Source organism: Thermoascus crustaceus, assembly GCF_041956765.1.
Source record: "Thermoascus crustaceus strain CBS 181.67 unplaced genomic scaffold VTN00scaffold_1, whole genome shotgun sequence".
NCBI classification, from domain to species: domain Eukaryota; kingdom Fungi; phylum Ascomycota; class Eurotiomycetes; order Eurotiales; family Thermoascaceae; genus Thermoascus; species Thermoascus crustaceus.
Window position 1 is genome coordinate 3286277 of NW_027192527.1, and position 25593 is coordinate 3311869.

The 25593-nt window shown below is 53.0% G+C and overlaps 8 protein-coding genes across 8 annotated transcripts; 3 read left to right on the top strand and 5 right to left on the bottom strand.

Annotated features, from left to right (window-relative positions):
• Window positions 1-1679: 1679 nt before the first annotated feature.
• On the top strand, window positions 1680-2024 carry VTN00DRAFT_1152 (uncharacterized protein; the record flags this gene model as incomplete). Its single annotated transcript, XM_069427228.1, has 1 exon — window positions 1680-2024. One exon carries the CDS (start codon window positions 1680-1682, stop codon window positions 2022-2024), a length of 345 nt encoding a protein of 114 aa, XP_069291854.1.
• A 1718-nt stretch (window positions 2025-3742) lies between these two features.
• On the bottom strand, window positions 3743-5312 carry VTN00DRAFT_1153 (uncharacterized protein; the record flags this gene model as incomplete). Its single annotated transcript, XM_069427229.1, has 4 exons — window positions 3743-4270; window positions 4349-4726; window positions 4798-4939; window positions 5026-5312. The coding sequence occupies 4 exons, from the start codon at window positions 5310-5312 to the stop codon at window positions 3743-3745; spliced, it is 1335 nt and encodes a 444-aa protein (XP_069291855.1).
• Window positions 5313-6465: 1153 nt separating this feature from the next.
• Window positions 6466-9292, bottom strand: VTN00DRAFT_1154 (uncharacterized protein; the record flags this gene model as incomplete). The annotated part of the gene is made up of 2 exons (XM_069427230.1): window positions 6466-9000; window positions 9152-9292. The coding sequence occupies 2 exons, from the start codon at window positions 9290-9292 to the stop codon at window positions 6466-6468; spliced, it is 2676 nt and encodes an 891-aa protein (XP_069291856.1).
• A 96-nt stretch (window positions 9293-9388) lies between these two features.
• On the top strand, window positions 9389-9761 carry VTN00DRAFT_1155 (uncharacterized protein; the record flags this gene model as incomplete). Its single annotated transcript, XM_069427231.1, has 3 exons — window positions 9389-9394; window positions 9448-9592; window positions 9685-9761. The coding sequence occupies 3 exons, from the start codon at window positions 9389-9391 to the stop codon at window positions 9759-9761; spliced, it is 228 nt and encodes a 75-aa protein (XP_069291857.1).
• Window positions 9762-9880: 119 nt separating this feature from the next.
• On the bottom strand, window positions 9881-10728 carry VTN00DRAFT_1156 (uncharacterized protein; the record flags this gene model as incomplete). The annotated part of the gene is made up of 5 exons (XM_069427232.1): window positions 9881-9903; window positions 9961-10057; window positions 10107-10258; window positions 10312-10491; window positions 10716-10728. The coding sequence occupies 5 exons, from the start codon at window positions 10726-10728 to the stop codon at window positions 9881-9883; spliced, it is 465 nt and encodes a 154-aa protein (XP_069291858.1).
• An 840-nt stretch (window positions 10729-11568) lies between these two features.
• On the bottom strand, window positions 11569-12897 carry VTN00DRAFT_1157 (uncharacterized protein; the record flags this gene model as incomplete). Its single annotated transcript, XM_069427233.1, has 6 exons — window positions 11569-11805; window positions 11866-12249; window positions 12310-12474; window positions 12545-12663; window positions 12737-12767; window positions 12859-12897. The coding sequence occupies 6 exons, from the start codon at window positions 12895-12897 to the stop codon at window positions 11569-11571; spliced, it is 975 nt and encodes a 324-aa protein (XP_069291859.1).
• Window positions 12898-14086: 1189 nt separating this feature from the next.
• Window positions 14087-22082, bottom strand: VTN00DRAFT_1158 (uncharacterized protein; the record flags this gene model as incomplete). Its single annotated transcript, XM_069427234.1, has 9 exons — window positions 14087-14116; window positions 14198-14362; window positions 14429-14641; window positions 14694-14999; window positions 15046-15200; window positions 15254-18595; window positions 18659-19118; window positions 19167-19528; window positions 19586-22082. The coding sequence occupies 9 exons, from the start codon at window positions 22080-22082 to the stop codon at window positions 14087-14089; spliced, it is 7530 nt and encodes a 2509-aa protein (XP_069291860.1).
• A 1001-nt stretch (window positions 22083-23083) lies between these two features.
• On the top strand, window positions 23084-24683 carry VTN00DRAFT_1159 (uncharacterized protein; the record flags this gene model as incomplete). Its single annotated transcript, XM_069427235.1, has 3 exons — window positions 23084-23455; window positions 23515-24453; window positions 24510-24683. The coding sequence occupies 3 exons, from the start codon at window positions 23084-23086 to the stop codon at window positions 24681-24683; spliced, it is 1485 nt and encodes a 494-aa protein (XP_069291861.1).
• Between the last annotated feature and the right edge of the window lie 910 nt (window positions 24684-25593).

A 25593-nucleotide genomic window follows, 5' to 3' on the forward strand; every position in this document is an offset into this window, starting at 1 on the left:
CTCCATGTCGCTGGCAGTGCAAACTTTCCTATTCTTGCCTGTTATACCAGCAACCGCATTTTTGATTGATTGAAACTGACCCACACCGGTGACTTGGCTTGAGGGACTGATCATTTTGTGGTGATACCATAATCATTTATAACCAGAAGTATTATCAGATCCAGTATGACCAAGCCTGTCTTTGTATCCCGCCAATGCATTCGAACCAGTCACCTCCGTACTCACTCAAGAGGGGTATGATTGCCATTCAATCAGCTTCCCATCAATTCAACGGGCAACTGAGATAACTTCACTGGACAACGACATTGCCACCGTTCGAGAAATTATATCCCCCCTCATTAACGTGGGCCGTGAAGTTATTCTCGTCGTTCACAGCTGGGCCGGCGTGTCTTGCAGCTCTGCCCTAACAGGCCTGACGCTGAAAGAGAGAGTCCAAGAAGGAAAAACCGGTGGAGTGACCAAGCTCTGTTCTATATCCACATTCCTTCCAAAGGTTGGCCAAAGCCTGATCGGTACGTTGAATGGGGAGACCATCCCTTGGTGGATTATCGATGTTAGTATTTCTCTTTTACAGCAGATTTCGGATGGTATACTGACGATTCAGTCAGGAAGAGACGGGTACAGTCATGCCAGAGAACCCAGTTTATCTCTTCTTGCATGATGTTCCGGATGCTCAGAAATGGGCTGATGCATTGAGACCTTATGCTTTGGCTACCAAAAAGGCCCCTGCCACTGGGGCAGCCTATCTGACTGTTCCTTCAATGTATGTATTATGTGCACTTGACAGAGCCATTCCCTTGCCTATGCAGGAAGCAATGGTGGCTTCTGCTCGGCAAGAGGGAGCGGTGCTGGAGACAATAACAATGGAGACGTCTCGTACTCCATGGCTTGCCAACCCTGATGCGATTCTTGGTATTCTCAGACAGTTAGCACTGGAATAGGAGTGCGGGGGGGAAGAAAATCATGAAGATCCGAAGCCAGTGTAAGGATGTAATCCTTTGAGACGTGTAGCACTAATGCTTTACCTCGTTCTCCTTGTTAGCTGTAGGATATATCATTCATGTAGCTGATATAATCTGACCAGTTTTGGCTTAACACCCGTGGAGTGACCGCCCAGAAGGCTTCTGCGAAGTTGAGGTCTACAACCAGGACAGAATATGCTGAAGCGTTCAAAGACTCCAAGCCCGCGACCCGTCCGTCATCGTGTCATGTATCGTGAGGGCGAATCCACTACGAAGCACTTTATGTCAATTTGGCTGCCACTCTGCTTGCATTTTGCGCTTTGCGTTCTTACAGTCCTGCTAGTTGCACTGAAACTACACGGGTATATGGCGCTCGCATACGATTGGCAAGGATGACACCAGCCCGATGGGCGTTTTGTGTTTCGTGTCTCAGATATCACAACATTACTTAACGCCGCCATCAAAATCGTCGATTTTGTCGGTGCCATGTGGATTGGCCTCACCGCTTGGCGCTGCGCGTTCATCCTCCTGGAGAGTCGTGGCTTAAAGATAACCGAGCTCAATTGGATCATAGAAGGACTGCCACCATTAAAATGACCGCAAGGACTGGAGTGGCCTGTGGTAATCGTGCTACTCTGCATCTTCCCCCAACCTTACATAGAGCCTCTGATCTCCGGTAGCGTCAATTGGAACTTTGCAGTTCAAGAGGGGCCCCCAATGCAAGTACCCAGCGCTGCAGAGACCGCGAACTCTAGTCTCTGGTACTGGTACCTGGTACAAGAGAGAGACAGGAAACAACAGGTTCGTCGGGCCGCTGGTCTGGCAAGCGTCGCCTGGATGGCCAGCGATAACCATAACCAAACCGCAGACGCGATCGCGGATCCAGTGGCGATCCTGCTGACGGATTCAGCAGGGGTGATTGAAAGGGAACCGTCTGTCACTGGAATAGGCTTCATCACGAAGAATGATAGGCAGGAGATGGGACGCATAGTCCTGGAGCAGATCGCACCGGATGAACCACGATTCAGACCTAAGATACAACCACGGAGTCCCGAGCTGTGATGGCAAAAAAAAAATATTTTGTATAGGATGCAAAAAAAAGGCAGTCGAGAGTGAGCATTTGGAATTGGGGATGGGAGTATGACACATGCTGAAATTGAAGTGTCTGCTGACCATGAGGAATAGGATTTGTATGAAACACTATCGACTCCTTGTCCGTACATAATACATTAAACCGTTGCTTCTAGAACCAACCCAACTATAGATCTGTGAAAGCGATAATACATTGCGATATCATATCTTCCGTCACCCATCTCACATGCCGTCTAGTGAGCTTGGCGGATTGCTAATTTATTTTATACCCGTGTGATTTTGAAGACATTGGAGGGGCACGCGGGTCATACATACATCCTAGGAAAAGCCAGCCCAAATCAAAGTCATAAGCAAAAGCGGTACAGCAGGTAGGTGGCTTCGACACGGGGGTACCGAAAGATATGATCCAGTCAGTAGTCTATACATGTACGAGCCTTTAACCGCTCGCTACGCTCGCTCAGGCTTGAAGTGGTAGTCTGTAGATGGCAGCAGTCCTACTCAGTAGCCAATATATGCCATACTACTCTGTACTGCAGATCTATCATTTATCATATAATCTACTATTAGACCTTTGGGCTCTTACTACTTCTATAGAGACTATGCTCGCCTAGATACTCGCCTAGAGGCTCACCTAGAAGCTTATCTAGGTGCTCATCTAGATCCTAGGCAAATTAGAGGCGGATCAAATAGTAGGCAGATCGAATGGTAGGCAGATAGTAGAGAATAGTGGGTATGGCTCTAAGAACTTCTACAGCTGTCAGCATATGCCTATTCATCTATACCTAATCATATAAATGCAGACTCACCTGGATTCTAGGAGATGGTAGACGACTGAGAAAGAAAAAGGGGGAGATGTCACATATTATGTAATCAAGAGGACCGCATTGACCATCTGTATAAAGCCAAGCCGTACAGACGACCGACCCACCGTTATTGTAGTATATCACAGTAAATATAACTTTTCTATTTCTAATTTCTATTTATTTACTTTTTCTTTCCCTCCCTTCTCTTTCGAAACCGGATATGTACTATCTATATATACTTTTTTTTCTGGTCCAAGAAAATACAATCCAAGAACAGCAAATAGCACAACACAAAACAGAACACAACGCAACACAAACGCACCGAACAAGCTGGTATATGATCCAAAATGTGTATCTCTCTAGTAATATGATAATAACATATAATAAACACTCACCGTTGACGCACACATCCACAGATTCAATCCCATCCATCATCCGTCTATTTATAATATAGTCCTATTCCGAAAATCAAATAACGCAAACTTGCGAAAGTCCAACCCAATCAATCCAAGGGACACAGAGAGAAATAAGTTGAGATGGAGAATAAGATGGTGGGAAAAAAAGATGCAGAATACACCACACCGTTCTTATCCAGTCCAATCCGGAAGAGAATAATGATAATGGATATATGCATTTCTGTTTTGTTTCGAGACACCCGAGATGATTTAAAACGCAGCGAGATAGATAAGATCGATAAGATAAGATGGTATATGGGAATCAGGGTAAGATCGTCGAGATTAACGATCCGACGTGATTAATTAGGGCTGGAAGGAGTATCCAGGCGGGAATCGTGATGGATGAACCGGGAATCCGAGAAAACAAGCCGTCCCCTTATCTAGGTAGAGTATGGGGAGTCTTGGCATGTGTTCCGTGGAGGGCAAACGATCAAGCAGCTGGTTGCGATTCCACAGCAGTCCCGTTGGACTGCTGTTCCGGAGGAGCGGCTTTCTCGTTCTCGCCGTCCTGTGCCGGCTCTGTCTTGGCCTCACTCTCCTTGGCTGTGTCCGCGTCGGCCTTCTCATTCTCATTCTGAGCCTGCTGCTGCTGCTTCTTCGGAACCGGAATCGTCTCCCTCCGAGCCTTCCCGTCCACACTTCCCAAAACCTCCACATGATCACCCTTGAAGAGGACCGGGCCCTTCGTGAACCCGGGCTTCTTCGAGTCGCCCTCGGGCGGGGTCTCCAGTCCACCGACAAGCTCACGCGCCGGCTCGTCCAGGTTGGGCATGTCGCCCCACTCCCAGTCGAGGTTGCCGCCATACTGCTTGGGGATGGAGGACGGGTCCATGAAGGCCGTTAGGGTGGGTTTCACCTCTGAGGCGGAGAGGATGAAGATCTTGGAGGTTGTGACGGGGTCGAACCAGCGCTTGATCCAGCCCCAGACGGTGGGGAAGAAAGAGGGAGCACCGATGATCTAGAACACATGTATATTAGTCTCTGACGAGTTGATAAATGGAGGATCTGGGGCAATGGGGAGGGGAAGGGGACATACGAAGATACGATCCAACGTCTCCGGATAATGCGCCGTAGCAAGCACACTCGCATCCTGCATGTGACTCTTGAGGTTCCAGAACTGCTTCAACCCGACGCCGCTGATATCGACGATATTTGTCGACGTGACGATGGGCGTCTCGGGGTTCGGTCTCGGCAGCTCCGAGCACAGCGGCATCACGAAGCGGAGCAGGTTCTCGTACAGCGCGAACAGACGCAGCAGGCGCGCGGGGACGCTCGACGACTTGTGCGTCTCGGCGGTCGTGGTCGAGGAGACCTTGGAGGAGTAGGCGGCCATGTTCTTGCTGTTCAGGTGCTTGATGACGTAGACGTAGACGGGGATACCGCGGCGGTCGCGGCGGCCGGTCCATTGGGGATACTGTTGCAGCCGTTAGCCTGACGATGATCGTCCAGACTATCGTGCAATTGGTAAAAGAAAAGCAAACATACCACCCGCCTAGCCTCCTCATACGAATCGACATCGATATTCTCATACAGCGCCTCAATGTTGTTCTCTTTCCGCCAGTCCTCCGTGTCCTTGAACTGCTGGAACGCGGCATTCACGTCAAACCGACGCGCGCGGAGGAATCGCCTAAAAAACGACATCAGCCATTATCCCTCGAACCTCCCCACAAGGGATCCCTCCAAAAGAACAGAGAGTAGAAGAGAAAGACATACAACAACGTCGCATCATCATGACTCGCCTTCTCCCCCTCACCATCTTCCTTCCCAGGCTTATAATACCCCTTCTCCTCACAGACCTTCTTAAACTCCTTCAACTTCTCCTCCTGCTCCGGCGTCAGATGGTTCAGATGGCCCGCGAGCCACGCGGTCCCGGACGCCTGGGCCGCCGACGCAGCGGGGTCATTGTAATCGGCCTTGGCGTTGGGGTTCTCTCTGTCGGTCTCGTCGTGGGACTTGGTGCTGCGGTGGGATTTGTGGGAGTTGGTTCGCCAGAGGCCCATCTTTTTTTGCTTCCTTCTTTCACTTTGTGCTTTCTTTTTCTTAGAGCTAGTTGTCTTGTTTTTTTCTGTTTCTGTTTTGTTCTGATCTGATCTGTCCTTCGTCCCTTTCTTTCTTCTGAGCTCCGGAACTCCTGAGAAGATATAACACAAAGTTGTCCGGTGTCTGTCTCGTTCGGATTCGGATTCGGACTTCACCCGGGCGTAGAGTTGTCGATCCGCAGCCAAAACCCGCTAGCCTTATGTACGGAATACTTTTAACTTAACTAGCTAAGGGGGCGAAGCTCAGACTTTCAATAAATTCAGCCCAACTCGTTCAAGCTAAGATCACCACCGAGTCCGTTCGTCCCGGCGAGTCCGTCGTCCGTTCGTCCGTTTCCCGTTGCTTTCTGTTTCTGTATACAACTTCCGCTGCTGAGAGAGGAACGTATTGCAAATGTAATTCGAGGCGTGTTGTTGTTGTGTTGTAGGGAGGTAGGTATCGGGCTTCAAGTCCGTCTAGCTTCAAGCTCCGTGGATTCGGAGCGGCGACGTAGCTCAGGAGAAGGAGAGGGGGATAGGTATGAGGTAGGGAGGAAGAAGCGAAGAATTTGAACAACCAAAAAAAGAGGGGAAACAAAGAAAAAAGAAAAAGAAATAGAAAAGAGAAAACAGCTATAGACAGGTCTATTTAACAAAGTGGCCAAATGTAGACGCGGTGAACAGCAGCAGTCAAGGTCAGGGTCGGATTTTGTTGACGGACCAGCTCAGCGGGTCGCTTATGTCAGCGGAGAGTTATGCAGATCTAGATTTGTCATATGCAGCAGATCAGTAGGTAATAATATTAGACCGTATGATGTAGTAATGGTCAGAAGTTGAAGAGCATGGAAAGGTTCCTGACCACAAGAGTGATCTTCTTACATAGAGACTTTTTTTGTATTCTACTACACTATTTTGGTATCCCAAGTTATGCAGAGCCGAATGCATACATCCCTAGACAGCGCGCGGAGTGAGGATATCAATATCAACAGAACAATTCAACGCCCTAAACTAGACAAGCATCGTCTGAGCAGGCCGCTCTCAACGCAGGCCACTATACCCGTCCATGTATATGCATACTTGCACACAAAACATCCCTTTTTATAAGCATTAGCTTCCAAGCTAAAGGACTAGGCGTTTAGTCCTCCGTCAGGTCTCCGTACTCCCACATGCCCTTGCGGTCCTGCTTAGCCTGCTCCTCCAGTCCGCGCAGGTGGTTCAGCGTGTCGGTAGCGGCACGCTCCCATGGCTTCAGCTTGCGTGGCACCATCGCCAGACCCTCGCGGATGATGTCCGCGTTGATGCTCTGCTCCAGGCTCTTCGACACCGACGGGTCCAGCAGTGTGACGTGCATGGTGCCCTCGGGGGAGACGTAATCAACATTGGCCACCAGCTGTCGGTCGAAAGTCTGCTCACCGACAAAGCCGACGGCGTCGGCCAGGTACTCAGGCGACGTGACGGGGAACTGCAGGAACGACAGCACAGCGTCGGCCGCCTGCGGCTTGAGCTTCTGCACGGTGAACTGAGGCTGGTTGAGCGGGCGCAACCGCGACCACGGCACAACTTCGGAGTTACCGTAGTCGATGTACACAACCTCCGCCTGCTGTTTCTCGCGGTCGTTGCGCCGGATGCGGGCGCGGTACCACTCGTTGTCCTCGGTGAACTTTGCGGCGACGAAATCTCCAGCCTTGGGCGGGCCGGGGAGCGGAGCGGCGTTGGCCTTGTTCAGGTGGAATGCGCGGAACGCGCTCATCAGCTCCGTCAGTGCCGCCGTGCCCGCGCCGATCTGCTGCAGCTTCAGGTGGCCGCTGTTCGGGTCGATGTGCGTGACCATCACGTCGCGGTAGTCCTTGCGGCGCTGCGCAGCCTCATCGCCGTTGCTGGTACCGTTGGCAGGAGCAGCCTCACCGTCCTCATCCTCGACCTCCTTGCTCGGGTCCCAGTCGTGCCACAGACCTTTGCGTGCCTCCTTGGCCTTCCGCTCCGCTGCAAACAGCTCCGCCGCGTGGCCGGACTGCTCGGCGGAATACTCGTGCACCTTTGCCAAGCCCTCCTCGAGCAACACCTTGGCGAAGTTTTCCCGGTTCACGTAGAGGGTGCCAATGAATCCTCCAACCTTGTCAAGGGTCTCAACGTCGATCTCGACATCTCTCTGCATGCATCTGCGGTTTGCCAGGTCGTGAGCCTCCTGTCCAAATGGCTCAGAAGCCTCCCCAGGGTTGCGGGCGGACCGAGGAGCCCGGATGCCGGACAGGACGAACGTCAGCTTCGCGTTCTCCTGGGGCACCAGCACGGTGAATCGGGCGCCGGACTTGACGAAGTCGACAATAGCAGGCACCCGCTTCCTCCGCTGGAGGATTGATACCTCCATCTTGGCCTTCTGCAGGTTCTCCGAATAGTCCTGGTACTGCTTGACCTTGGGCGGCTTGTTCGACCACATGCCCTTGCCTTCCTTCTGGGCTGCCTCTTCCGCGGCCAGCAGGGTATCGTACTCGGGGGAGCGGTCCTCATCGTTCTGGCGGTGGCGGATGACCGACGCGTATCCCGCCTCAACGAGGGCAAGGGCGACATTGGTGTTGCCCTGGATAACCGTGGCGACCTCTCTCTCCTCGTAGCCCTCAGTCGCGGGCTTCTTGCCGTCGATAGTAACCTTGACGTGCTTCCCGATGACCTTCTTGCGCAGGAACTCCTTGGCGTCCGTCGCGAACGGAGCCTGCTTGGGGTCGGACGGCTTAGGCTGCCTCACGCTGCTCAGGCTGATCTTCTTCTCCGCCGTGCCAGCCTTGTTTCTCACAAAGATGGTGTCGGCGTTCAAAACCCGGCTGACGATGTAGTCAGTCTCCGCGGCCCCGCCCGCAGGGCCCTTGGGAGCAGCCACAAAGCCAGTGAACAGTCCCTTGCGGCCGTCCTTGGCGGCCTTCTCAGCCTGCCGGAAGGAGGCCATTTCGGGGCCCAGCATGGTGGAGTGGTGGTCATGGCAGCGTGCCAGACCGGCCTCGAGCAGGAACTTGGCGATGTTGCCGTTTGGGTGCATAGCGGTACCGACGAGCTGGCCCTGCGGCGTGACGCCCAGCAGGGAGACTTGCACCTTGCGCTGCAGCAACCGCGCCTCGACGAACGCATGCGCCTGGTCTCCAAACGGCTCCCCGGGCTGCTCTGTACCGTCCTGGGGGTTGACGCGACGGGCCGCTGGGCATCGGATGCCCGCGACGGCCAGCAGCGTCTGCAGATGGTGCTGCGGGGAGAGGATCAGACGGATGAGCAGGCGGTCTCCATTGAGCACACGCTCAACTATACCATCGACCTTTCGTCCCTTGTACTCCTCAACCAGCGCCTTGGGATCCGCCACCTCGTAGACGGTCTCGACGCGGCCCTTGTCCGCACCGGCCCAGGTGCCCTTACCCTCGCTCCTCGCCTGTGCCTCGAGCGCTCTCAGCCGGTCAAGCAGGGCTAGGGCCTCGTCGGACTCGTCCCCACGCTTGCCCGCCTCCTCACGGACCCGCGTCCATCCTTCTTGCACACAGAGCTCCGGCAGGGAGGTGTTGCTCCCGGGAAGGCGGACGATGCCGTACTCGCGCTTGGCGCCGGTGGGGATGGTGTAGAGGATCTCGAAGTGGATGACCTTTCCGACGAGGAGCTCGCGGAGGAATTCACGGGAGGCAAAGGAATATGGCTGTCATATACAAGACATAGCGTTAGCTGAGCTGTCACTGTATCTGGGTGCATAATAAAGGCCACCTAATCCAGAACCAACTGCAGACCCCACACCAAAAAAAAGAAAGAGCACAAAAACAAGAAAAATAATGAAACAGTAGAAAACTCACCTCGTCATCTTCTCTCCGTAACCGTGGAGCAGAGACGTAGGCCAAGCTGAGAGTGCGTTCCTGGGAACGGTTGGTGACGTGCGTCAGGACGAGGGTGTCGCCCGACAGCACGGACTTGACACGAGCTTCGAGGAGAGGCATGTCTGTCCGCTGGCAGCAGCGTGCAGAAGAGAGCAGGAGAGGAATAAACGAACAGGAGAAAGAGAAGGGGTTAAAACGAACGAAGGAAAAGAGAAAATGGGCGTGACGGGTGTATAAAAGGGTATGAGTTGTGCTGGAGAGAAGTATACAGACAGCTAAGCTGGCCAGCTCTGTGGGGAGGCGCGGGCGGTCTGGCCGCCCCTGATGGACCGACTGGATCGGACGCCGCGTCCACGGTCCGGCACCGGCTGCTCAGCGTGGCGGCGACAGCGACCTCTGGTTCCTCTACGGACACAGACCGTTCTCTGTACACTGCTTTGCTTTTGACATTGTCACTACCATATTATATAACATTACCATATATCACTCTACACTACGTCGATCCGAAACAGGGCAGGACTGGGAAAGATGCAAGTCAATTAGACTGCCATCAGTTATGATATCTATTGGGCATGTCATTAATGGCTGATTTTATGCTTGACTAGCTTCGTCCTTCCCCGTATCTCGTCATCTGCGTTTCCGCCGTAGACTCCGCCCCCGGTCGCAGAGCCCGCTCTACACGGACATCCCGCTCCGCTCCGAAGTCATCTACGCAGCAATGCCGATGACACCTGTTGTACTGTCAGATCCGGGCCTTTCAAAGAAACCGCTCAACGGGATGGACATACCGCAAGCCGGACGAGCACCAGCGTTGCCGGTCTTCTTGGACTCCTCGTTGCCACCACGGCCGAGGTCGTCAGTGCCGGCGTGCACGACGAGGGTGCGCTGGAGACGTTAGCAGAGTCCGGACATCAACGGGATATGGGATACTCACGCCCAGCACGCTCTCGGCACCGATCAGCTTGATGAGCTTGTCCTGGACGGTGCCGACGGCGTTGCCCTCGGCGTCGGTCTTGAAGTTGCCCAGGTCACCGACGTGACGCTCCTCGTCGGTAGGAGCACCGTGGGTCTTGCCGAAGGGGTTGACTGGAGGAGTCAGAGGACAGAGCCTGAATCTGGGGACCTGGGGGAACACGCACAGTGAGGGCCGGCGGAAGTGCAGCCGTTGGTGTTGTCACCGAACTGGTGCACGTGGAAGGCCCGCTCGGCGTTGGGGTCGTGGCCCTTGATGTTCCACGAGATGGTCGTGGGCGAGGACTCGTCGGGCTGCTCGAAGGTCACGGTGCCCGTGATCTTCGAGTCACCACGCAGGACAGCGACTGGACAAGCTCGTCAGCATAAGTGGTTCTCTTGTCTCGCAGGGCTGAGTCTGTTCCAGATTGTTGTCCAGAGCTGCCAGGGACCAATGTCCAACAGACCCCATGATAGGCTGCCTGCCCGTTCCCAAGGTGCTCAAATCTGCTCACCACAAGGTCCCTGCCACGGTCGATCGTGGAGAACGGCAGACGGACCACGCGGATGGGCTAGAGGGGTGGAAACGTACCAGCCTTAACCATTGTGTCGGTTTCTGTGATGGATGGCAGATAAAATCGATCGGGATGATGAGGACGCTGGAGCAGTCTGAGAGATCTAGAGAGAGAGAGAGCAGAACAGAGCAGAAGCGGGCGGGCAGAAGAAGAAGAAGAGGGACTTCGACGGGCTTCTGCTCCCCTCCGAACCCCACCTTCCTGGCCTGCCCGCACCTTGTCGTGCCTGCCGTGCTCTCTCACTGGGTGCTCCGAGAGCGGGGCTGGCCGGATGACGTGACAGTTGTGTCGTGCCTTCCTCTTGAGCGTCCTGTCCAAACTCTCCTCCTCCGGCCTCCGGCCCGACCTCGTCTCCGTCTTCGTCTCGCAGCCAGCGTCCAGAGGCTTGGCCGGTATCCTACTCCAGAGCAGTCCAGCCTCCTCCAGTCCTGCTTTTGTCAGCGTGACACCATCCCGCAGCCCGGCCCACCCCCCGCGGCTTCCTTTTCCATCCGACCCGATTCCCGTCTCGTCCCGCGGTCCCCCTCCCTTGGCTCTTAAGGCTTACCTGATCCTACCTATCTACGCACTTTCTTACAGTCCAGCATATTGGAAAAAGAGAAAAAGGGAAAAAGGAATACTTGCAGACTCCAGGTCTTGTTTCTGTAAGACTGTACGCTCTACTGGCTTGCGATAAATATCATCCAATGATGAAAACCCTCTTGCAAAGGGGAACACAAAGTGCATGATCAGTGAAAGGAAAAAGAGAGGCTTTCCGCTAAGGCCCTCCGCTCATCAACAGTTCGTAACCCGTTACATTTCAGTGGTGCTTTTTGGTTGGTGCGTTTTTATACATTGGCCAGGCAATAGGTGTTTCTAAAAAATTTATATTTAAGCCTGGATCTTCTGCTTCAGCAGCTCCTTCAGGGTGACGGCGTCGGCCGCGAACTTGGAGATACCCTCACGCAGCTTCTCGACCGCCATCTGGTCCTCGTTGAAGTCGAAACGGAAGAGAGACTCGTTGTTCAGGTAGCTGCGCTTGGGGATGTCCAGGCTGGCAGCGCCAGCCGGGTCCAGCTTCTTGGGGACCGGGTTCTTGGAGTTGTACAGCTCCTCCAGGAGGTTGGGCTAGAAGTGGCTGTTAGTATTCCGATCCAGATATATATAGATATGGTAAGGGGAACATACGGAGATGGTCAGGTAGTCGACACCAGCGAGCTCGGTGATCTCACCGGTGTTACGGAACGAAGCACCCATGACGATGGTCTTGTAGCCGTGCTTCTTGTAGTAGTTGTAGATATTCTGAACGGACTTGACGCCGGGGTCCTCCGCGGCGGTGTAGTCCTTCTTCGTGGCGTTCTTGTACCAGTCGAGGATACGGCCGACGAAGGGGGAAATGAGGAAGGCACCGGCCTCGGCGGCGGCGATGGCCTGGACGATGGAGAACATGAGGGTCAGGTTGCAGTTGACACCGTGCTGCGACTGCAGGATGTGCGCAGCCTTGATACCCTCCCAGGTCGAGGCGATCTTGATCAGGACACGGTCCTTGGAGATGCCAATGGACTCGTAGAGCTGCGCTGGTCAGCACCCCGTCCTCTACCTGTACTCCCTGTGCTCGAGGAAAGACAGTACCTTGATGATGTGCAGGGCCTTGTTGACCGAGGCCTCGGTGTCGAAGGAGAAGCGGGCGTCGACCTCAGTCGAGACCTTGCCGGGGATGATGTTGAGGATCTCCTTGCCGAACTCGACCAGCAGGCGGTCGAGGGTGGCATCGACCTGCTCATCGAGGGTCTTGCCCTGTTCCAGGTATCAGCATATCCATCCTCCTTTTTCTTTTCCAAGACGCTTCACGGGTAACGAAACGCACCTGCTGCTTGCCGTACGCGACGGCATTGTCGATGAGGTGGGCGTACTCGGGCTTCTTGGCAGCAGCCAGGATCAGGGACGGGTTGGTGGTCGCATCTTCCGGCTTGTACTTGCCGATGGCTGTTGTTGTTTGTTAGAGACTAGGTCCATCACCGTAGAAAATATGTCGAAGGGCAATGGCTGGGGACCATACTCGCAAAGTCACCGGAGTCGCAGACCACGACCTATACCCCGCAAATTCGCCCCATGGTCAGCAATCGCTCTGTATGTTCCGGGTGTCGAGCTTCAGCGTCGTCGAAGAAGGGCTGTACTCACAGTGCCGGTGGCCTTCAATTGGTCGAGAGAGGAAGCCATGGTTGTGTACGTGTGTCAGCAAGGGGTATACAGAACAGAAACACGGTGCACAGGAAGCAAGTCTGGGGAGATTGAAGAAGAGAAGAACGCAGTGGCAAGGGGAGGAGAGCTGAGGTCTAAGAAGGGCCGGTGAGATGCGAAGTTTGACGACGGGGGTGGGATGGTGGGGCTTATGACGCTGTGTCTGTTTGAGCGTCGGCGCCGGGGAGAGGGGGAGGGGCAGCGCCGACGTATGGATACAGTAATCGGATGGAAGCAGCTGCAGCTTGCTCTACCATCGACCGTGCTGCTTGCTGCCGTTTTCTGTCATCGTGGTGTCTCCGTCCTGGCTGGCAAGCTACGCTGTGATGTATGCCCTCGATGCTGTTGTATCCCCGCCTTCTGCCCTCCCGCACGTCTCCCTCGAAGCTCGTCTGGCAGCTCTCCAGGAAGCTCATGAGACGGAGCACAGCAGGGAACCCTGGGACCAAGCTTGGCTGACCGGCGCAGAGTGCTCCGGGCCCGCACGGTGAATGGCCGGGCGCCACCGTGCCGCCGGACGTCTCCTGTCCTGTCTTCAGGCCAAACCCCTTGTCTCCTCCTGCTCCTTCTCTGGCACCGCCGCAGGGCCCTGACTAAGCCCCGCGTGTGGCAACGGCCTCCTGTCCTCCAGCCGAGTATACGTAGACACCATCGACCTACCCACGGGTATGTCGTGTCAGGCACTCCCGGCGATGGAGGCAAAAAGGACCGCCAATCACTCGTGAAGATCCGTCGACATTTCGCTCGGCACGGACTGCACGCTGGAGCTCGAATCTCTCACCGGAACTTCACATGCGGACCCACCTCGGAGGAGAGGCTCGTCCCTACGGAGTAGCTTCATCCTGTACGTACAGTAGAACAGCTCTTTTTCTCACGAGACGTACCTAGACATAATTCTATACATATAGGCCAAACAACCTGCTCCTGGAACCGCTCTAGATAGAATAGATAGACAGCCAGCCAGCTCAAGACCAAACGACCCTGCGCCGTGATATGGACATGTAAACCCAGCCAGGGGAAAAGCAATACGAAGCAAGCAAACCCGATAGCAACCGGCCAGAAAGCCATGAGCGTAACGATTCTATCAACGAGTTCCAAGAAGAACTCTTGTCTTGAACGAGCAATAGAAAAGGGAAACAGCTGTATATCCTGCAAACAGCCTCCTTCGTCACCGACGTTGGATGCAATCCCATTCATACTAGAGGAAGCAGGGAACGATCGTCAGCAGGCTCCAGTCCAGCTGCGAGTACGGACAGACATGTCGGGAACATGGACTCACCACTCTCCCAGCCTCATCGCCGGTGTACACAACCTGCGGCAGCGGAAGGATGCAGCTGATCCCCGCAGAGACGTTGCCGCCATTCTCGTGGCCGGTGTTGACGTGGTGAAGTTGCCGAATCAGATCAAGCTCGAAGCGCCCGTGGCGGATGGTCTTGCTCCAGATCTGAAGGCCATCAGCGTCTGACCAAGGGGGAAAGACAAATAACGCTACATTCTCGATTATACTCACATTGACAAGACCTCTCTTGTGACCAGTGAAGAGGAGCTCCCTTTCCAGCCATTCATTGTTCGCTCCTTCGTAGAAAGCACAAGAGACGATATAGTCGTCGGTTGTCTCGCTTGCGGGCTGATCCAGCATAAGTGCTCCGTTCAGCGTATATAGGCTGACACGATTCCCCCGGCAGATCGCTATGTTTCCGGTGACGTCGTTGATCCGAGCGCACTACCGCTCGTCAGTTAACTGGGGATGTAGATTTTAACCACATGAGACTTACCTCCACCGGACCGTTGGCTGGGAGCTCCCTCACAAAACACTGTCGGTTAAGATCCCAAAGCATGATCTGGCCATCCGTCGACGCCGAGAGCACGGCGCTGAAAGACCGCGAGACCGCTAGTACTGTCACAGGCGAACGGTGGCCGAAGAGACATGCCTTAGGCTGCAGGTCCACAGACTTGGCGGTCGAAGTAAACGTCCAGATCGATATCGTGCAGTCCGTACCTGACGTGATCAACGTCTGGGAGTCCGCGAAAATAGCGCTGGATAATTGACCAATATGCAAGTGCTCGAAGTGCCCAAGCAGCTACACCCATCAGCGTTGCCTCTAAGAGAGGATAGAATACTCATACCTTCCTGCTTTCTGCAGCATAAAACCGGACGCTTCCATCGAAAAAGCCCCATTCCATGTATTTGTCATAGCTTGGAGGAATATTAAGCCTAAAAGCGGCAGCGCAAAGTAGTCGATCCTGTTTCATTGACAACGACGCTACTCGTTCCTGACTGTCTGTGCAGGTGTTAAAACGAAGAAGCAACAGGAGACTAAGGCTGTCTGCTTACCGAGCAGTGAAATTGGCTGACATGTTAGAGATTCCGCGAGAACGTCAAGCCGACTATCCTTGTGCTGCAGCTCCTCCCGACGAGGATGAGGTCGTTGAAAGACCTGGTGTGGAGTCTGGCCGAAATTGTGTATGATCCCAATCGTAGCCAGTCTTTCAACTGGGTCTTCGATACTGTCAATGTCTTTAGCCCCCTGGTAGGACAGGTGATGGAAGACGTTAACCGCGTCCAACGCGGCCTCGCCTTTCTGCTTGAACCCAAACACCAGGTCAATCCAATGGTGAAGATTTTGTGTGACATAAGGGCTCTCCAGGGCTTCCCGATGTTTAGCTATGAATATCTTCGGATCACCCTTCGCCCATGGCGGTAGCTCCACTGAATCAATAGACTCAGTCATGTTCTGACGGAGACCAAAGTCATACTTGTTTGTGTTGACCAGAAATTCAGGGAGATAGAAAAATTCAGGGATCAATTCTCGCACGTCGGACATGTTTCCGCCAGAAGCCGATTCCCACGCCTTTCGGACGGAGTAGAACAAGCGATCCGCATGGTCAAAAGTGCCCCCTTGAAGAAGAAGATACGACTTGACAAACGGCTGTAGGCGGATGAGGTACGAACTGACAATCATCGCGGAGGAGTAATGTGTGCCGTAGTGGAAGGGTGGCGCATTATCGTCACCCATCTCCGCGAAAGATTTATATCTTTCCCTGAACTCTGCCTCCCGCTCCGGTGTTTGACAGCCCATCGGCTTCGACAGGTCACGGAAGCTCTTGGGGTTTGACAGGTCCAGTTCCTCACTCGTGTAGTCCGCTAGAACCCACGGAAAAACTGGGTACTGCGTTAGATCGTTAAATGTCCTCCCTGCTAGGGTATTTATCAACATGAGATAGTGAAAATTGGATATTTCACCCTTTAACCACCTGCGTGTGGCCGGATTTGACGCTGAGTGGCCGAAGACGCTGGCGAATTTCGACCCGAGCGACTGTGGTGCGTTGTCCTGGATTCGTAGAGTCTCGAACCTCCACACATCCTCCGGTCGGGTGAGATTGATGCTTCCGTTGATCTGAGGAGCCCTCGTGGACAGCTGGTTGTAAAGATCATCCCGAGCCCGGGATGAAATCAAAGTGAGTAAATAGCTGCGACCGTCCGTGAAGAAGACTTCTAGTGCAACATCGCGGAACAAAAAGCGTCGTTTGGAAACACTAATCAAATCTGCCCACTTCCAGCTTCTCGTCTCATGCTCCAGCGATTTGCGTTCACTGGATTCCCTGCCAGCAATCATGCGGACGTACGGGTCTCGTTCCTCTGGAGGAGCTTGCCACACATTGACAATTTCACCATCCGCTCGCTGGAAGAAATTGTCCAAGATGTAGATACTATCCTTCCCAATGATTAGAAGACCCTCGCAGGCTTCTAAGCCAATGATGCGCGACATATTGCACACGCTTTGGACCTGATCGCCACGGTGCAGGCTCCTCATAACCTTTCTGTTTTTGTCTTCATAATCATCAAGGTCGGCTTTGGGATCTTCAATCATCTCGAAGCTCTCTTCCAGAACACTCTTATCATCGGAGTCGGCGCCATGAGCTCCATTGTCCATAGACTCGCCAACCGTGGGGGCTGGCGTAATCCCAAGGGTTTCACTGCTAGAAGCACGTTTCACTTGAGGGTCTACCTTAATGGCAGGAGGTTCAGATGCCTTTCTCTTTGGCTGATAGTCTTGTCGTTCCCCGGATTCGTCCGGGATAATTCGAAGTCGCATTCGGCTGCGCCCCTCAGTCTGATCAAGGCGCCACTTCTTCTCTTTTTCCTCGGCCAGAACGCCGCCAAAGCGTCGCAAATCTTGGGACAGCCTTGAGAAGGCAGACCACATGAACGCGGAGTTATCGTGTTGATCCTGGATAACTCTTTGGTACTTCAAGGATTCGGACATAGTAATATTCGATACCCAGTGGTCAAAGGTGACATCGTGCTTGCGGATGACTTCCTCGCTTGTTTTCTCATCCTGGTTCCACTGCTTCAGTTTATCTTTGCGTTTGGAAATCCTATTTCGTGCGGATTCCTCCGTCTTAGTGTTCTCTTCATGCACAAAAGCCTCCCAGAATCTAGATAATGTCCCGAAGAAGAAAGCGTCAAGATCATCACGCTGATCGTCAACCCAGAGAAGGAAGGCAGTGTCATCCATTCCAACAAGCTTCTCGAACCCGCCGGAAAGTCTCCGTTGTAGGGATGGCGTTGCATGGCTAAGAATAGCGGATGTCTCTGAAGGCTTTTGTACTAGAATGATGCGCCACAAACTGGCCGCGGTCAACCGGACTTCTTCTTTGTAACTGATCAATTTCGCGTAAAGCAAATAGCAGAGCAGCTTCAAATACTCTACTTGAGTCTCTCCAGCAGAAAGAAGTACCGCTTGCCAATACGCAAGACGGTTTAAGAATGAAAGTGACTCGTCGTCGCCGGCTTCCGAGAGCTTCAACAAAACAGTCCGAAAGACAATTGAGCGAATCGTGGTAATCGCTTGGCTACAGAGCCGTACACTCTTTAAGGACGAGACATCCGGTCTTTGGAGGTACTCGAGAATCGACCCAATAAAGTCAAGAGTGGCATTTGCACCATCAATAAACCAACCCTCATACAAAGCTTCCCCAATGTGTGTGAGAAAGCGGGCTAGATTAGACAAAACTCTCGGCTCCAGCAACACCTTTTGATCGAGCAATATGGCGTTTCCCAATTCCGAGAGAAAGTTTCGAAGCAGCCACGACTCAAAAAAGGCCTGATGCTCAAGGAATCCCGGAGGTATCTTTAGGTAAAGGTTCAGACCAGGGAAATCCTTTCGTACAAGTAACTGGTCCGAAAAGACGGCTACCACGAGCTCCAATACGCTTTGGACAATTGAATGACCAGCTAAAGTTCCAGTCCCTTCGATCTTTGGCATAGAAATATGTCGAAGACGTGCAGTCGACGGCGAGTACTTCGCTTTGTCCGATGAGACAAGGATGAAAGAAGATGCACGCCGCAAGGGCCGTCCACCCTCATCCTGCGCAGCTGACGGTTCAACAGTTGTCGTTCGTAGCACAGGTGGTACACTAGTTCGTGGCCGAGTAATCACGTTGTTATCACTGAAGCTGAGCCTACCATCGCGGGAGTTTAACTCCACTTCCGCGCTCACGATATCTGAGCCAACGACAATCGGGAACAGGACAAAAAGTAGCTTCTGAACGTAATCGGATGTCGCAGCAAAATCCCGAAAGTTTTGCGACCTGGCATGAACATCTGCTAGGAATCCGACAACAGTAGAAAATATCGAGTCTTCCTTGATCGTGGTCTGCGTAGACAGGGGTTCTATGGCACAGTGAGCATAGTGTCCACGCAACATGTGAAGAATCATGATCAGAGAAGCCTTACCGAGTGGAATAGAGGAGGACATAGAATACCCTTGTTGTTGATTCTGGGGCGCCTGAACAGAACTGCCGTCTTGCCTATCTGCCGCCGGTTGCTCCTTAGCTAGCGTGACCTTTTTCAGACCACTCTGCAGCATTTCCGTAATAACCGGTAGGATCTCTGGAAAGACGACCTTTGCTTCGCCCCCTGACATGAAAAGATCGAGAAATCCAAGGTGGTCGAAGGGTCTGTCGAGATCCATCCGCCCGGCATCAAACCCAAATAAGACGGCAAAGCAAATGGGCCACAAAGCCGGGACATTCCACCACCTTTTAAGGCGATGCCGCAAAATCACGTATCCTCCCGTCTTGTCAGAGAACTTCTTGTTGTAGTTGCTCCCGTGGACGATAATTAAGCGGGCAAGAATCTTCGCAGCAAGAACGACCACTTCAGGATCGTCCTCGGACATGAGATAGAGCAGCCACTAATATCATGTTAGTAGACGCTCTTTGATACTGGTTTGCTAGCGAACCTTGTTTGTAACCGTTCTTGCAAATTTTTTAATTGTTGCAAAGTCCTCGGGAGCGCAAAGAACAGAACAATACATTCGAAGCATCTCTACCCCTATTTTGGGGCTTGGTAGATACTTCTCAGTTGGCTCTGCAGGAGGTAACCGTCGGGTACGAGCGTCAAATCGGAGGCTTTTCTTCTTTTGAAGCATGGCCGGCGACTTGGTCTTATGGATAGCATAGGTGATGAAAAGAGCCAACGACCTTAGTAGTTCCGCAGATAAACAGCTATTTAAAAGCGGTCTAAAGGCAGAAATAAAGAGGCCGAGCGATTCCTCCGTAAACTGCTCTCCTTTCAAGGCATCTAGAAGCTTTTTGTTAACGCCTAGAGACTGTCAGTACGCCCCAAGGAAAGCTCGAGGAGTCTAAAAGCTAAGCTTACGCATTCGAGCTAAGCGCTTTGCATTGAATCGACGGTATTGGCTTTCGGCTGCAAAGGTGCGGAATTGTGAATAATACAGCTGAAGCAGGGGCAGCTCACCAAACCTCCAGATATCGAGGTCGACGAGCAGGACTCGGTATGCGAGCGGGTTTATGATAATGGAACGGTTAGGATTCTCGAAATCATACCCGACAAACTCTAGGGTTAACCTGAGCAGCTTAATGGCCAATGCAGATCGGTCCTGGTTGTTTGAGCAGACAGTAGATGTCCTGGACGACCCCGCAAAACTACCCAGAGGGAAGCCAATCTTTTCACGCAACAGCGACGCAAGTATTCCGTAGCCGTTCTCCCTTTCCATAGCCTCGCTATTTCTCCAATTATCCTGTACAGCCTCAAAAAGTATCTCCACTGCTAGAAGCGTATTTTCTGCGGTGCTGGCCGCATGGACCATGCTGAGATGCACAGCTGCACAACCGCCAATACGCCAACTTGCGTCGTCCAAAGATTGTGGCACTGTTACTACAGGATCACCCGTAAGTATACCAATGCCATGAGAATGTGTTAAAGCATCATTGATTGCGGGGATGGCGCCGTTTATCGCTACAGCATTACCGCCAGTTTTTGTCAGTTTATGCAAGTTCTTGGCAGCTTGCTTAGACAGTGACTTGACAAGCTGAGACTCATCAACATTGTTAGTGTCATCATCGTCAAGCACCGTTGTCGGGGATATGTTAATCAAGACCGACTGCTCGGGGATTAGAGTGCTGGCCTTCTGTCTGATAGCTGTGACAATTTCGGAGTATTCCTCTTTACCAGGGTGGAGACTTTCGTTTCGCAAATTCAGGGCCGCCGAAGCTTTATATGTCTGGAAAGAACCAAGGCAATCCTGAAAATTTCCGTGGTATCTAGGGCCCAGATTGTAAAACACGGCCACGACATCGTCACTGAACGCCTCTTCAAACAGAATAGCGCTTGCCAGGGACCATCGAGATGTCGACACCCCTTTCCCTAGCCTCACGGCCAGATCCTGAGGGGTACCTAAAAATGCCTGGACCCGAGGTGACTTATTAGGATGACGGCCCACGGGCGTGGAAGGATATTCGATTTTCAACTGTTCGACAAATTCGCCGTTTACGAAGAGAGAAGCCCTCGAGGACGAACCGACCCGCGATTTCTTATGTATCACACAGATATGATACCATTGATCGGGTTGAAAGACAAATGACTTGAAACGGACACTGGGACGGGGGCCTCTTATGGAGGTCTGCAGAATAAAATTGCGAGTATCCTTCTCAAGATACGCAAGCACGAAACAGGTCTGAGTCGCATCAAAAGCCCCAAATATCGTGGTATGAGCGTTCGGATCGAACTTATCGAAACGAGCCCACACGGCCAAAGTGTAGCCCGCAGAGGTGGCTGGCGGAAATGGGCGGCCAAGTGTTGAGAACTCAACAGAAGCGTAGCCATGGGACAACATATCAAAGTGGATGCATGGAGGATCCTTCGAAGACTTGATGGCCTCCAGAAGGAAACGTGATACTTCCGGGCAATCATGTGCCCGTCTATAAAGGTCCACCGCATCATCAAGTTTGTTAATGCCCTGGACGCAAAGTAGCTCCGCAAGCTCTTGATAAAGAGCTTTTTCATTTTGTGGTCGATCTGCACTGACCAAGATCGGCAATATCGATGTCAGCATACCAGTAGCATGTAGGGCTAAGATGTTCCTCCGGGATTGCAATGCCAGCTGGCAAAGGCATGCCGGGACCGCCAATCTCTGAATCGCATACCCCGCCGCCGCTGAAGATTGTGCTAACCACACCCGGAGAAACGGCCCCAAGAACTCTGGTACTTCAACTGTCTCTGCAGTCCCCAAAGACTGGTCCACGGCTGTTCGGATTTCAGAAGGAGAGACTGTCTCTGGTTGGAACTTCAGACTAAGTGCTGTGAAGACACCTGCGATCGTCTCCTGGCACAGAGCCGCCGCGAGAATGCCGCCATACAGCAGTTCCGTGTCACTTGGACTACCCTCATCTTCATCAAGCTTCCCCGCCAAGATAACGAGTGTCTGTTCTAGCGATGTGGATCCTCCGCCCACAATCTTCGCAAAATATCGTTTGTTCCCAGAATGTTCCTTCAGAGATTCCGCAAGAACCCCCAGAACATCTTTGAATAGTGTCAGCAAGTCCTTCCTTTCCTGCCTTGAGAGTGTTATTGCATCATAAAGTTCTGCGAGCTTTCTTGCAAGCTCCAGCAGGGTCTGGAAGCCATGCAGCAGACGGAATGCATCTTTGGCTTCTCTGGGATGGTCATTGTCGATAAAGGTGTGACGGAGACGGAGAAGGCTTTCAGTCGCAGTGAGGGCATGATGGAGGATTGTGGGATACTGGTTACAGATCCCATTCAGCTCGTTAATGACTGGTTGTAACTCAGCGGTAAGTCGTCCAGTTGATGCGCTGGGCGGTGATGATGAGCGTGGGAGAGGGGACGACTTATTCATGGTGCCGCTGAGCCTAACCCAGGCTACCTTCAAGGGCTATCGACCATGAGGCACCACAAACATAAGTTCCGCAGAAGGGTTACGACTGTCTGCATCTGGTGTACGTCGCTGGCTGCTTAGGTTATGTCCCTGGCTGGCCGGGGTGTGTGCGAGGAGAGGGGAAGAGGACGGGCTCAGCGGTAACGGCGGACGCTACCTGGACATTGTATTCCTGTGGAAATATGGTAAAAGAGCTTCATGCAAATATCATCAAAATGTGTTCCGTATGCAACAGCCCTCCATGCAGTGTGAAACACACGGGGCATCATCCAAGCAGCTCTGATGCAGCAGGCCAGAAGTCGCAGTGTATCCGATCACGTGATATACCGCTGCTGCCCACCAGGTGTACCATTGGTCCGAAAACAGCGTGATAAGCCGATAAGGGAGCCTGGCCCTTACACTCCTGTGACCATACGATACGGCGGACAGAGGCCTGTGTCATCAGAGCAGGTGACAAGGCACAGGAGTAATCACGGGGTCTGGCGGTCTCGGCACCCGCAGGTTCCGCAACACACACCGCTGGAAAGCATCGGCAGCCTCCGTACCCTGTACTTCGTTGGTACACCATCTTCCCCAAGATTGGCTGCCTCGTTACTCACCTGCAGACGTTGGAGCCTGGTACCCATCGGTATCTGTACATACCCCAGCTCCCCACCGGTGGACCTACCGCTATCTGGGATCGACGCGTCGGCCGAACCCGGCGAATAGCGCCCCGTTGAGGCTACCAACCCCAGCCGTATCCGTAAACTTACCGTATCGCGGTTGCATCATCCAACCCTGCCCTTGCCTGCTAGCCGCCCCGTCTATCTGCCTCCAGGTACTTGTATCTCGTCCCATCCAGCTTCTCTGTCTTCCTTCCATCAACTTCCCTCTCCCCTTTCTCTCCATCTTCCATCTTCCATCCATCAATCTCTTGCAGACTCATCTACGGACCAGCGGTGTTCCATCCCTTGTCCGCCATCATGAAGGGCTTGCTGGGCCTTTCCCTCCTCCCGCTGCTGGCCGCTGCGTCACCCGTCGTCGTTGACTCGATTCACAACGGCGCAGCTCCAGTCCTCTCGTCCTCGAACGCGAAGCAGGTCCCGGACTCCTACATCGTCGTGTTCAAGAAGCATGTCACGGCTGAGTCCGCTGCTGCTCACCATAGCTGGGTGCAGGACATCCACCTCGACTACGAGAACCAGCGGATGGAGCTCCGGAAGCGCTCCCAGTTCCCCTTCAAAGATGATGCCTTTGAGGGTCTGAAGCACACCTACAACATCGCTGGCTCGCTGCTGGGTTACTCTGGACACTTCGATGAGGGTGTCATCGAGCAGATTCGCAGGCATCCAGACGTGAGTACTCCCTAGCTACCCTGATCTGCTTACTTAAATACTGACGCGTCGTGCTCCAGGTTGACTACGTCGAGAGAGACTCGGAGGTCCACACCATGGAGGACCCATCCATCGAGAAGAACGCCCCTTGGGGTCTGGCTCGTATCTCCCACCGGGACAGCCTTAGCTTCGGCACCTTCAACAAGTACCTGTACGCTGCTGATGGCGGTGAGGGCGTTGACGTCTACGTCATTGACACCGGTACCAACATCGACCACGTCGACTTCGAGGGCCGTGCTTCCTGGGGAAAGACCATCCCAATTGGCGATGAAGATGTTGATGGCAACGGACATGGCACCCACTGCTCCGGCACTATCGCTGGGAAGAAGTACGGTGTTGCCAAGAAGGCCAACGTCTACGCCGTGAAGGTGCTCAAGTCCAACGGCTCCGGAACCATGTCCGATGTCGTTAAGGGCGTCGAGTGGGCCGCTCAAGCTCACTCCAAGAAGGTCGAGGCTGCTAAGAAGGGCAAGGCCAAGGGCTTCAAGGGCAGCGCTGCCAACATGAGTCTGGGTGGAGGCAAGTCTGTGACTCTCGACCTGGCTGTCAACGCGGCCGTTGATGCTGGCATCCACTTTGCTGTCGCCGCTGGCAACGACAACGCTGACTCCTGCAACTTCTCTCCTGCCGCTGCTGAGAAAGCCATCACCGTTGGTGCCTCGACTCTCGCGGATGAGCGTGCTTACTTCTCCAACTATGGCAAGTGCAACGACATTTTTGCCCCTGGTCTCAACATCCTCTCCACTTGGATCGGTAGCAAGTACGCGGTGAACACCATCTCTGGTACCTCGATGGCCTCTCCCCACATCGCTGGTCTGCTGGCCTACTTCATCTCCCTCCAGCCCTCCAAGGACTCTGCCTTCGCTGTTGACGAGCTCACTCCCAAGAAGCTAAAGGAGACTCTTATCTCCATCGCTACTGAGGGTGCTCTTACCGATGTCCCAGAGGACACTGCTAACGTGAGTTCTCTCTCCTGCGCTCTCCATGATCATCAGTTGCTAACTCGTGTTTCTAGCTCCTTGCCTGGAACGGCGGTGGTTCTTCTAACTACTCTGAGATCGTGTCTAAGGGTGGCTACAAGGTGGCTACCGTCGAAGATAAGATCGACGGTATCATGGACAAGGCCGAGAAGCTCACTGAGGAGCTTGGTGCCATCTACAGCGAGATCAAGGATGCTGTTACTGCGTAGATTAATGATTTGAGCATGTCACGACCGAACACTATATAATTTGTTCGCTGCTGATGCATGGAATGGATAGCTGGATACACTCCCCGGCGCAGGTTTCTTTTTACGTTTGATTTGGCATCCTCAACCCCTAGGTTCACTGGTTACATAATCCTCATTGTATGTGTCTTTTTTTCGGCCCTATTGTTATTATTATCCTAGCATACACGCCGAGAGAAGTATCCATTTGATCACGGGATCTAGAGAATGTGCTTAGCTGCCCATATGAGACTGAAACATTTGATTGCTATGAGCCTCGCTTCAAATATGAGCCATCATCCACTTTTCCATCGTTTGATCCCGTAGGCTTTTAAAACTAGTTTATGCGCGACTCAATATCTCTTCCAGCTGTCTTCGGCGTTTAGGGTGACCACAGATGGAGGTTAAATGACAACTTCGCGCTCAGCATGACCTTCATTATTGGTTAGTTCTCGTGTAGATCCTTCTCTCCGGCTTTGCGCGACACGAGCACGCGTCCGAACGCGAAACCGTTGAGCGCCTTCGCGCATATCCACCATTTCCCTACATAGTCCACGTCGGATCTAGCAAGCTTCAGACCGATCATTTCCAAGTCCCAAGTATATCGAAATGAATGTTGGCAATGCTTAGCCAGCCCGTCTACGGTGTATGTAGGAGCCCGGACAGTGTTTTTTTATTTGTTGGGGGTTGGGGGTCGCCTTAGCAACTGTCACAGTGCTCTAACGGAGATGGTCTACCTAGTATGGATGGATGGGTCGTTGGGAGGGAGCGATATGGATGTATGTTGAAATGGACCAGCTGGATATAAAATTGGGATTGTGACTACATGACTACAGTAGGTGGGTACAGTACTGAGTATTGTATTATTCAATGGATGAGAATGCTCTTGAGATGA